Genomic DNA, 12597 nt, shown 5'->3' on the forward strand with positions numbered 1-12597 from the left:
CTTCCAAGTAAGCACATCGAAAGGTGGGTGCAGCATTAACTGTCTTATGGAGCGAGCCGACGCCATCAGCTTTGAAGCTGCGCCAAACGGCACCTTATACCCTTTCTCCAAGTGAAGTTAACACCCAGCTATGAAACCAGGCGAAAAGCCTAGCCAAACGGCACCTAGTTTCCCCGATATCAAAGGAGCGGAGTAATGCCGATGGCATTGGCTGGCGCGCGTCGACGAGGCTCCCATTGGCCGCTGCGCGTCAGTTTGTTCGACCGCCACCCCATGGCGCTGCGTGTCCGCGAGGCAGCGGCTCAACCGCTCCACGCCCAAGGTCAGCGCGCCTAGGGCAGCGCGCGCGCTTGATCGTCGACGCAAGTATGCCGCAGACGAAAGACGGGAGCGGAAGGGCGGCGTGCATGCTTTCGCATTCACAACTCGTAAGAAGTGCTTAGGTCTACATCGAGCCTTTTTAAAACCCTGTGTAAGCAGTGAGACTTGCCGTTCAGAACACGTGGAAATTTTTACGGAAGCGCAGTGCCGCAAGAAAAAGGCACAACTCGTCGAAAGCAAGTTTCGCCGGTCTTGCGGCTTAATCAAAGCTTCCTTGGCACGCCGAAGCGCTGCGTCTGTGCAAATTAACAACGGCGTAAAAACTGATTTAAAAACATTCACGAAGTTAAAACAAACCATCTCCCGCTAATTCTAGACAATATAAAATATGGTATAAAAATTAATGAAGTCTATAGACGATTGCAAGCTGGGCGACTGGCCGCCGCCATGTCTCTGCTCGAGCAGGCACGCCCGTGCGATTACGAGCTTGCCAAAACTACGTTCACCCGCGCGTTGCACGCGCTTGCGGTGCCATGCTTGCAATTGTCTATACTTCGTCTCACCCTAGCATAGAATAACCGCGAATGCTGTGCTAGCGCGAGCGGCTAGCCTTGACTGGAGCACTCGCTGCACGAGCGCTCGTGCAGCCGCCGAAGTTTTATTCGAAGCAACTATCTCGCGCTTTTAGCACGCGCCGCTAACCAAAGTAACACGTTACCGCCGCAGTTGCTTTCGCTTTGGTATTGCCAAACCTAGCGGGTTCGCAACTCAAGGCTGAAAACCACTCGCAGTTCGCCCGTTGAAGAAAGCCAAAAAATCCAATCCAGTTCAATCCAATTGGTGTGATGGCGTCCGGCGGGCAGCGTTTGCTCGGTTTCGGCGATGCTTCTTTTTCGGAAACAGATCAGGATGCCAATTCTGCGCTCACAGAGCTGGACAAAGGTTCGTGCCGGTTCATAACTTCACACATGATTGTTAAAAATGGACATAAAGCCTCGTCATACCAGTCTGGAAACGTCAGATCTCTAATCGTACCACCGCGTCTTGCCGAGTGCATCCGCCGGCTATGCTTGTTGACTCTGATTTTGCATCCCGTAAAAAGTACAGTAAATAGTTTTGTTTCGTAGTCGTCACTGCGATTGTTAGTCAACACCTGGCTATGACCTGTGAGAAATTAGGTACCTTGGAGCTTGACAGATAGACCCCTGAACAGGCGTTGGACGTGGGAGAGACGAAGGATCACCGGATTACCTAGGGTGTTCTCTAGCTCTACTAGGCCGTAAAAATAACATTCGTATAAATAAGCCATTGAACAGAGTGTCTTGGAACTTCTTACAAAGGTCTCTTTAGATGGTGCAATGACCGTACTAAAATTTTCTGAGTAGGTTTCTGGGAAAAAAAATGCAAGGTGCATAGAAAAAACGAGATATTTTTTTTTTTTATTTTTAGAAATTTACAGTCGTTAAATTTGTGTATGATAAATGCACTAGCTAAAGACACCTTTGTGAAAAGATTCCGTTCATTGACTTATCTAAACGTGGCCTGAACAGCGCTCGAGAACGCCCTGTACTTTCTTGCTGTCGTTGACTGCAGGCCTGCGTTCTGGAAGGCTGGGCGAGCAATGCGAGACGATCGTGCGATTCCCTCGCCTCTTCGAGAAGTACCCGTTTCCGATCCTCATCAACTCGGCCTGTCTCAAGCTGGCCGAAGTGTTCCGGGTCGGGTGAGTTTCAAAACGTGTTCTGCGCATGCTCGAGCTCACCTCCCACCTAGCGGTGGTGGTGCGCGCGAGCTTTGGAGGAAACGGGGAAGCAGCCGACTCCTGTTTCGCGCTTGCGCAGAACACGCGTCGTCTGCTTCGTCGATGACTGTTCCTCCAAAGCACAACATACTGAAAAAAAAAAATTCTCAATGTTTTTTTTTAATTGCAACAATAAACGACTCATCGCTAAACGCCTTGTCTCCGCCCAAGTGTAGCCCTAGAGGTCCTAACCAGATGCCAGAGTTTCAGAACTAACCGTTACCTTCTTCAAAAGTTATTTTCTAAAAATATTTATGAAAAAATGGGAACTTTTTGATAACCGCGCCATCAGCTCCATCTATTCGAAGGCTCTAACAGCCGCCATTTTCCTGTATAAATTTTCAGAAAAGTGTGTATAACTTTTTAATAAGGTAACGGTTTGTTCTGAAACTTTGGCATCAGGTTCGGACAGCTAGTACTACATTTTGGGCAGAGAATGAGCATTCGGCAGTGCATAGTTTGTTCTTGCGGTGAAGTAATCCCCGTAAATATTTTTTGGGGTCACCCCGCAAGTTTGCGCGTTTGCCGCTAGGGCCATCTTTTTGTGCAAAAGGCAATCTCTGTTTTTTTGCACGATTCAAATTTATCGCTGTCCAACACCTGTCCCCTATTAGAAGATCCAGGGGCCCTAGTTCCCTAGCAGACGGTTTATGCAGACTCGTGCACCCGCGTATTGCGGTCTGTGGTCCACAAGGGGATTGTGGTAGACGCGTCTCTCTGGTGCCCCTGCAGAACCAACTTTCTGCGCATGCTGGTGCTGAAGGTGATGCAGCAGAGCGACAAGCACCTCGACAAGATCCTCAACATTGACGAGTTTGTCCGGCGCATCTTCTCCGTCATGTACAGCAACGACCCCGTCGCCCGCGCACTCACACTCAGGTCGGTCCCGATGCTGTTTCGAGCCATTTCAAAGTTCCTTCCTATTTGTTACGGGGACTGCTAAAAGTGGATTCATTTTTTAATTACGATAAAGGCAAGCACACGCGTAAATTCACGGTGCTTACTTTTGGAAATATATTTTGAATGCAACTTCTTGGTGCCAGTCACTGTGCTACCAGACGTCAAAGCATTGCACTAGGTTTCAATGAAGAAGTGTTTCCTCTTTTCGCCACTCGATTAGGCTACGATGCCACATGGCAACCTCATATTCTTTATTTGGCAAGTTTCTTAAAAAAGTTTCTTCTTGAGAGGTCGCACGTCGCAGTTACGTCTTTTGTTCAAGCTTCTGTGAATCTGGCCAAATGGATTGTCCGTCGCTCCTCTTGGTTTTGGGAAGGGAAATTACTGTTACTCAGCAAGGAGAAAAAAGTATTTCACAAAAAAGCAAACCTTCAACCCCATTATTTTTAATTTTTAAAATGTTGCACGTTTAGAAGGAGCTGGGACTGCTCCCGTGCCTCATAAGCTTGAGAGGTTTATCCTGAAAATCGATTAGACAATGTGAAAAAGTTGCTACGTGATCCCTTTAAATTTCAACATTAGCAAATCTGCAGCCTAAATTAAAAGAACATGAAGCCAATTTTTTTTTTTTTTTTACTTTGCGTAACTACTTTTACAATAAAGACTTCAAATTTTGAAATCATAGAGTAGAAATCAGTTATCTTACACATGCTCCTTTCTTCATTATTATTATTATTATTTGTTTTTTGCAAATAGCGCATCTGAGGCTGATATTTCTTTTTTTCCTTAACTTGACGAAAATGGCAAAGATCCCCAGGGAAAGTGTGACAGAACGGCATGGAAACCATTACAAAATGTGTAACACATACTTCGGAGGACAATCTGTACAAAATAGCAGTACATTGAGAAGAAAGAGTAAAATTTTAAATGTGCGCCAACGTTAAATCAAATTCACGACCCCATGATTGTGAGCTCGACATTCTATTGGCTTGCCAATCAGTGGATAGATGCAAAGCTAGCTGGCTTTGCCTCTACCACGGTGGTCCTTGCCAACTGTACGAATCTGAGCGCCGACGGGCGGACGCTAGCGTTACGGCGAGCGTTCAGTGTTCGCGTTCAAACAGTTTATGTGAAGAAATTAGAAATCCGAGGCCAGCACATAAAAATGGACAGAGTTTGGAATAAAATGACGCAATATAACCGAAGAAAATAAAAAAACTGCTATGTTTGCCGCAGACGTGTAAGAATGTTGCGGAAACACGTTTTGCGTACACCGACTTTATCCCTGGGATCGAGATAAATGGAGCATTTTCTCTGGGCAGGACGCTGGGCAGCATAGCCGAGATCGTGGCCGAACGCAAGAACCTCCACCACAGCATCCGCAGTAGCCTGGACTCGCACGACGCGGTGGAGCTGGACGCGGCCATCTTTGCGGCTGCCCGCTTCGCCGCAGAGTCCAAGACCTTTGCGGCCAACATGTGCGGCCGCATCGGGGCCATGATCCAGGTTCGGACGCCGTCGTTTTTGACGCCTCGAGGCTGGTTCGCGCACTTGCGAAGGGATGACGGTCATTTATTTTGGTTTCGTGTTCGACCAAAGATGTCCTCTTAGCCTCTCTAACGCGCCCCACCAGGGCCTGGCCACCCCCGTGGACGTGAAGCTGAAGCTGCTCGGGGTGCTGGAGAACATGCGCCAGGACGCCCAGACGGCCTCGGCGGTGCGCGCCACCTGCCTGGCACTCCTGCCCACCTACCCCTCGCAGCAGTTTGTCACCGCCACCCTGCGCGTCCTCACACGCCTCGCAGCCTCCTCAGTAACCGACATCCCGCACCAGGTGAGGAGGCCGCAATCGACCCGACCCGTCGTTGCACAGCTAAATGCCTTATATTTCTCATTTTTCTCACACATGGTTTTTTTTATTTTTCTTTTTGGCTCAAGAAACTTTTGACAATTTTATAAAGGACTGTTTCTTATAGACAGTATGTACATTTGATCTCGCCGATGCCGCAAAACTTTTGCTTTAGTAAAACGCAGTTTTGGGGTCACCCCGAAGATGGTGCCAGCGTGTCAGTTGTAAGAAATCAAAGAACTCGGTCCTAAGCAAACGCAACTTGGGATCCACTAAAACGGCGCTTAAACTCAAAGAGTCCTTTACTTGTGGTTGGGAACAATTGAGGAACTCTCGGAGCTCGAGGAAACCGTCCAGGTACTTTAAGAAACCCGGTGAGAGCCCATGTTCTAGACCTCATGTCGTCTCTAATCTCACGTCGCGCTAAGAGCGCCCGCTTTGAGGTTCCCCTGACTTGTGCCCGTGGCCTTTCCCCCTCAGATTGAGACGTTGATCCACTACCTGAGCGACGACCCCAGGGAAGGGGTCAAGGCGCAGGCCCTGGACGACCTCTGCCACCTGGCGAGGGAGAGGCCGCACCTCTGGGACACTGCCAGCGTGGACGTGAGTTCATACCTGCCACGCGGCTTCTTCATTTCATTGATTTTTTACATCTTTTTAGTTTTTTTTATAATGATACGCTTTTGGATTGGACTCTTTCGGCTTTCCCCTTTGCATTGGAAAATCACACAACTTTAGATTCTAGATCTTGCAATGTTAGCTTGCCAACCTCAAAGAGTTGTCTAAATTAACTGCACCGTCATGTTCTTTTTTTTAATTCTCTTTTCACTTTGTGGTTTACAGTGGAATCTTACTGCCAACTGCGTAGCGGCACAAAGTCAAAAGTCAACTTCGGGCGAAACCTGAGGTTGCATTTCGTTGGTACACCTCCCAACTCGCAGAAAACTAATTTCTAAAAAGGTTTTCTCAAGTTTGAAAGATACCGAAACGTTTTCTATAGCTGTGTTTATGCAAGTCCCTTTCATATGTCTAATTTTTATAGTCATTTTACTCTTTTCTGTTCTCTCTTGTTCACCTTTAATGCCAAAGTTTACCTCTTGACGCTCTTTTCTAGCAAAACCATTTTTAACGGCTTGTTTTTCCTCACCTCCACCGACATATTTTTCTTGTTGTAAAATGAAGGAAATTGTCATCGACCTCAAAACGGTACTTCCCTGTAGCTCGTACCACCTGGTGGACGTTAGAGTGCTTCAGCTACAGCTTTCAAGGTATTTTGTATACGTCGACGTGGGGCCCTTTCAGGCAGTGGTCCAGTACTCGCTCACCACGCCGTACCTCAACCTCAAGTGTGGGGCACTCTCGGTCCTGGTGCTCTTGGCGCAGTCGGTGGCCGTTGACAAGTTTGACCTCCTGTCCGGTACTCGTTCATTTGTTTCTTCTTCCAGGAGCCAGAGATGGCTAAACAAAATTTGTGTCGCAATTTTGACGCAGCGAGTAAGCTCGCATATGTTTGGGTCACGTCACCAAAGTTTCAAACGAAAGCGTTGCCTCGAAATCGTTTCTCAAAATCGCATCATGGCACGCATCCTCGATGTTGATAAAAGTGACTAGAATTAGCCTTCTCTTCGACGCAGAATGTGTTATATATGACTGGCTGCAAGCCACTTCCTGTAACGCACTCCTGCAATGGAAGAGCGCCCTACAAGTGCCGCGTCGTGAAGGCCGGTTCACCCACTTGCAATGGCTTACGATTGTGTGCCTCGAAACCTCGTAAAATCTTTGAGGACGAGAGATCACAGTGGCGCCATCTATCGGGTATTCAGAGAACACTTGCAGTTACTGCATATTTCTTTACCTTTTTTTTTCAGCGTCATTCTTTTTTTTTTGGCTCAGAAAACTTTTGACAATGTTATAAACGCCCATGTCTCGCAGATAGTATGTACATTGGTTGTAGGACAGTCTGCCTTTGCTCTAGTGAAATGCAGGGTCACCTCGTAGGTGGCGCCAGCGCGTTCTCTCTTCGATTGCAAGAGCAGACGCAACTGTGTGAACGGGCCTTTAAGTTTCAACTGGAGCTCGCTGACCGAGCACGAGTTGGTGCTGAACGCCGTCTGCACGTCTATAGTGCTGAAAGCGCTACAGGCGTGCTCGCACGCGTGGTGGAAGAGCGTGCAGGCAGCGAGGAAACGGAACAAGCTTCGGAGGAAACGGGGAGACGCGTAATAGCAAGGTCGGAATACCAGCAGGGATGCTACGCACGACGACGTTTGCGGCATCGAGGCACGAGATACGTACCGAGTTTGTACAGAATTGCCGAGAAGCAATGCACAATACATTCTCTGTGACCCCTACCCTTGATACGGTAGTGTTGGAAAAGGGAAATTCTTTATTTTCGAAATTAAAATCGGTTGCTGGTTGTTGCTGTCTTTTGAGAGCGTCGATAACCCGAAGCGTTTGAAACGGGGACTCACGAGTGACGTCCGCCGTGCGTGTTGCAGACGACAAGGTGCTGCGGCTGTGCCGGGAGAGCATCTTCCACCACAACGTGCGCCTGGCGTCTGGCTCCATTCGTCTGCTCACGCACCTCGCCATCCACGCCTTCACCGGTGAGGCCTAGCAAGCGGTCATTCGCTCGTTTATGCCCATGCCTGTGGCAATGCCCTTTGCAGTCTTCCTTGTTATTGTTGTTGGTATGCTCCGTTCATCTTTAAGTTGAGACTGGAGCCAGGGCTACGAGCGCGAGCTTGTCCACCCTCCTTGCTTTGAGACGTGCCTTTTTACCGCAAGCACTCGTTCTGAGGAAGAGCATTTTAAAGTTTAGGTCACGTGCCCTCATGCTTGTAGCCTTGGCTACATTCTCAACTTAATTAAGGGTGAATGAAGTAAAGCTTTACGGGTTTGATTTGTCTGCTACGCTTCACGTGCGTGCTTTTTAATCGAAGCATAAAATAAATGTAGATGTGGCTCAGTTTGCAATGCTCTTCTCTGCTCATCTGTGTATATGCTTATGAATTGACCATTTGTCAGAGATTGTTTAGTTTTCTTCCTTGATGCTAATTTCTCTGCTTGCACAATCTGTTTTGTAAATTTTGTTCATATGTGTCCTCATCACCCGGCCATCTTTAAAGGGGCTATGAAATAAATTTTGGGCTGGGATAAATAATATTAGATTGGAATCTCGCAAATCGCATATTGTTTAGTGGGCCAAATGAAAAAGGGTAGAAAGTGAAAAGCCTGCTTTTCGGTACGAAAATTCGAAAATAAAGCAAACTGTTTGTGTACCTCCTTTACTTCGAAAGCTTTCTGCCTTCTCACTGCGACACATCCGCGGTACTCAAGGCACGTCAGCCTACCCCAGCTCATGCATTGCATACGAGCATTGTGTCACTCGGGTGTACGCGCTCGTCGACAATCGATTCATCGACAAATATTTGAATTTGCGTTTGTGAGTGCCGTGACGGCACTTACCATCACTTGCGAGTGACAAGTTCCGCAGTGTGCTTAAAAAGGACGGGGAAGCTCAGAGTCATTGTACCGGTGCCCAAGCACATCACAAGCACGTGATTTCTCATTCTGCTTTTGAGTTGAGGAGGAAAGTTAAGGAGGAACAAGGAAAAAAATGACCGCATCTTCACATAGTGAATGATGTTGATTGGGGCGAAGCTCTGGTGGTGCTGATGATACTGATTTTGTTCATAGGTAGTGCTGATGGTGCTGATTTTTTTTATTGCTTGTTTCATGCAACGTTTCATCCATGACGGAAACCCCAGCTCTTGAGTTACTACCACATCTCGGAGCCCCCTATTCGTCCCCGCAGTCGTGGCCGAGTGGTTCAGGCGTTGGACTAGAAATCCATTGGGGTCTCCCCGCACAGGTTCGAATCCTGTAAACTGAGCTAACATTTTTTTTTTTTTTTTTAAGAAGACAGATGGGATGGCATTCGATGTAAGCACGGATGCCGGACAAGGCTAGACTCTAAGCAGCTTCGACCCTAAAATTGTTTCATGACCCCTCTGAGTAGAAAGCGTAATTTTTTACATTTCTACTGCTCGTATGCATGCTCGTTGCGCGGCCATCTGTTTTCCGGTCGGACGTCCACTAACGTTACACACTCCGCTTGCAATCCTTGCTTCCTTCGGCCACCCACCCGCTTGTTATTAGGCTAAGGCGCCCGGTCTCCGACTAGTGTATTTACCGTGTCCCAAGAAGTGGTCCCTCGATTTTCGCGAGACGACATTGTAGGAGTGCCGTGCTGTCGCTGGCTGCGATCCTGAGTCACAGCAGCGCCAGTAGATGTGGCAGATGCCCCTTCTGGTGCAGGTCACCCTACAGGTTCATGGTCCACAGAAGCTGTGGCAGCCGGGGGTTGGGACGCCGTGACGATGCCGACGCTTGCATTTGTTTGCGCTTTTTGTCGTAACTTTTATGGCCAACGTCCAGGATCGCGACATCGGACGAGTTGGAGATGCATTCTAGGCACCATAATTAGTCCGTCTGCAAGTTCTTTGCTAGTTTTCTCCAACTAATCATCCGTTGTGTTGCGTGGCCTTCTGCCTTGTCGTCTTCTTCCGTTGTCCTTGACCTCTGGACCGGGCGTGTCCGGTGCCGTCTCTGAACAGAGGACATAGTGACGGAGGGCGTGGACCTGATGCAGGAAGTGTCGAGCGCCATTGAGACGCTCCTGCTCATCCTCTGCACCCAGGAGTCCAACGGGAATGTGCAGGCACTCAGGGTGAGGACTCTTTCTTTCTCTAAGAAAGGGGTACACTACCTACAAAAAAACAATTTCTGCAGAAAAAGTAGATTTTGTAAGCTGCCATATTTACATCCACCGATGTCTAGAAAGTATTTGCAAGATTCATTTGTTTATGTTGCATAGTTATGCTTTTATTAATTATTTTCGGTACACCGATGCTCAAGAAAAGGTAGAGGTTCGACCATTTTGAGTGTGTTTTTCTCTTTTCCAGTTTTTGGCACAAATGTCACTTGAAGAAAACTATTGTTCTGTAACGGAACAAGAGGAAAAGCTCACTCCTTGCATTTCCGAACTAGAATTTAATTGGTGATGCAGCTGTGCCATTGTTTTTTTCTTAGTTTGGGGATGCCTTTTATAAAAGATGTGAAGATTTTGTGAACTACAAAAAAGGCAATATTTTTTTTAATTTTTCAGCGCGATGTTAGCATAAAATAAATTACATTTTGGAAATTTCGCTTCACAGTTGCAGTCTCCAGGCATTCTGGTACATATCCAGTGAAGAAAAATGTTGGGATTTACATTAGTTTTCTAACAATACTTTCCTAAACAATGTCAGCGTGTTTCTGATAAAAACGACTGTAATTTCTTTCACAACTCATGTACGCACTGCATTCTATCTTACAACTGCTAGCATACACTGTAAATTTCATTCATATTAGGCCAAAGGTTCAAAAGTTAACTCTTTTGGGTAGTGTCCTCCCTTAACGCAAAGAACATCACATGGCTGGCTTCTAGAAGTTTCTCTTTAGCCCTCCAGCCGTGAAAGAGCGCTGCGTCGGTGTTTTTCTGGACGGCACCCCCTAGATAACAAAGCCGTAGTGCCGAATGGGGGAGAGTGCGGAAGACAGTGGGGAGGACGACAAGCTCCAAAGGAAACTCGCATACGCGAAATGGCGGGGTCAGGGTGGGGTGTGTGGCCGCAAGGGCTGCCAACTTTGCATTCCACTCCCGTTCAAATGCTAGCGTTCTTTCAGAGGTGCTACACATGGTGACGCTAGTGCCGTCGGGGCACGAAAATGCTTGGTGAGTTTCTTTGCTCAACGTTGCGGCAAAGCGGCGCACAATACGTTTTGTGTCACCACCGCCCTTGTCACGACAGTGTTTTTCGGAGGGGTACTGCGGTCGAATCGAGGGTAGGCTACACATTTTGTGACTGGAAGTCGGGAATATTTGTGATTCGTCAAAGCTAGAATTAGAAAGGAAAAAGGTGTTGAGCCCTGCCAAGAAGGAGTTTGCTGTTCGAATTTTAAGGTAGCTAGGGCTTCCTTGGGAACCCCTGGCATAGAGAGTTTGAAGCAGCACTTTTTTAAATGGTTTTTGTGGAGCCAAAACTTCATTCCATGCGTTTGAAAAGCTAACGTTTTGCTGAATTCCTTTCTTTTTAGAGTGCAGCTCTTAGGTGCCCCTTTCCGGGTTCAGCGGCGTCGCCGTCTGTGTATATACGTGTTGCGTTATGGAACGTTTCCCATAATGACGTCACATGTGACATTGCTAGCGTAAAATTTCCCCGCTAAATTTGGCGGGAAAGTTATGCGCTAAGCTTAGTGTGAAAATTTTTCCGCTAAATGTAGCGGGAAAATTTTTCGCCTATATTCCCCGCTGCATTTAGCAGGCGAAATTTACCCTCGTGGCATCACATGTGATGTCAGCAGGAAATTTAGCGAAAATTTGCCGCTAAATGGGAGGGGAGCAGGAGAGGAGGGACATACCCTCCCTTCCATACCCTCTCCTCCTCCTCAAGAGCTGCATTCTAATTCGGCATTACAGAGAATCGTAAACGTCTTTCATTTTTTTCTTCTTGAGCAGGCCTGCCTCCAGTGCATTGTGCTTCTATGCGAGACCGACCCAGACCTGTGCAGCCAGTTTGTGGATGTCCTCGGATCCTTCCTATCTTTCTGGTCCGGTGAGCAACCTTCACTTTGGTCCAGGTCCCTTCGGAACATTTGCAGATGGGAAAGGGTTCGCAATTATTGACTGCCTTCTCCATACGCTCGCTAGAACCGTCAAAATACCCACAGAAACTGGCAGTAACCATGTATTTGTTGTGGACCTAGAACTGAAGCAGCAATAATCAATCCTTATTCCAATATGTATATCTTTTAATACAGAATGGGTTTTATCACTTGATTTCTATTAAGTTCTGTCGCATTTGCCTCTAACAGGCGGCTGTAAAGACACTGAAAAGCATTGTGCCCCTAGGGAACCATATAAAAAAGGCTCAAGTCCCCCAGCAGGATTTGAACTCACCAACTCGAGATTGTGAGTCAAGTGTTTTGCTGACTGAACTATCCAGGGTTGGAGCATGCAAAGGCGAAGTCATATTTGGCGTGCGCGAACGTGCGGTCGTGCCCCTTGTGGCCTTTCCCGTCATGCTGCGCCATCTCATAACGTGGGTCATTAACGAGAGTGAATCTTCGCTAGGCGGTGCCATCAGAAGTCCTTCACTTCTCCTCTGGAAGGCCTATCACAGATTCTGCACTTATGTATCTTTGTCAGCGTGATTAAGCTTGTATTTGTATTTAGCTTACGAGCAGCACTTATGTTTTGGTGTTTCGAAAAGTACTTGGCTAGAAACTTTTTTGTGTCGGCTTTTTTTTGCGCTCTACCTCCCCACATTGCAGTTTGAATTCATTTAGTGTGGTTGCAAACAAAACAAACTTACGCACCCCAGCTGGGCGTAAATGCAACCACCTTATACTGGTCGCAACTCTCGTACGTGCCAATTTCCGTCTTCCCGAGAAATCCCTCAAACTGCTCGTCAACTCTCGTATAGTAGGCTCGCAATAATTCAGACTCTGATATTTTGCATTTCGGTTAATTCAATGAAATTTCAAAATTTTGGCTGACCCTGCTATGTTTTTAATGTATTCACAAGCCGCTTGATTCGAACGCCGTTTTCGTGTTATTCCTACTTTTTGTTTTAGCGGCCCCTTTGAGTGCGCTTCTTTCTGAGCACCGATGCACTGCAGA

The 12597-nt window shown here is 47.2% G+C and overlaps 1 protein-coding gene across 1 annotated transcript in view; it reads left to right on the plus strand.

Annotated features, from left to right (window-relative positions):
- The first annotated feature begins 1147 nt into the window (after positions 1–1147).
- Positions 1148–12597, plus strand: part of LOC8023136 (integrator complex subunit 7) — a 30379-nt gene continuing 18929 nt past the window's right edge. Inside the window, exons 1-10 of the mRNA XM_029988547.3 lie at positions 1148–1263; positions 1915–2044; positions 2855–3001; positions 4345–4528; positions 4656–4856; positions 5352–5474; positions 6174–6288; positions 7370–7477; positions 9491–9603; positions 11434–11530. Coding sequence (XP_029844407.2) covers positions 1167–1263; positions 1915–2044; positions 2855–3001; positions 4345–4528; positions 4656–4856; positions 5352–5474; positions 6174–6288; positions 7370–7477; positions 9491–9603; positions 11434–11530 — 1315 coding nt within the window. The 5' untranslated portion in view covers positions 1148–1166. The remainder of the gene's footprint in view (positions 1264–1914; positions 2045–2854; positions 3002–4344; positions 4529–4655; positions 4857–5351; positions 5475–6173; positions 6289–7369; positions 7478–9490; positions 9604–11433; positions 11531–12597) is intronic.

Source organism: Ixodes scapularis, unplaced genomic scaffold, assembly GCF_016920785.2.
Source record: "Ixodes scapularis isolate PalLabHiFi unplaced genomic scaffold, ASM1692078v2 PGA_scaffold6__148_contigs__length_123643588, whole genome shotgun sequence".
Taxonomy (NCBI): Eukaryota; Metazoa; Arthropoda; class Arachnida; order Ixodida; family Ixodidae; genus Ixodes; species Ixodes scapularis.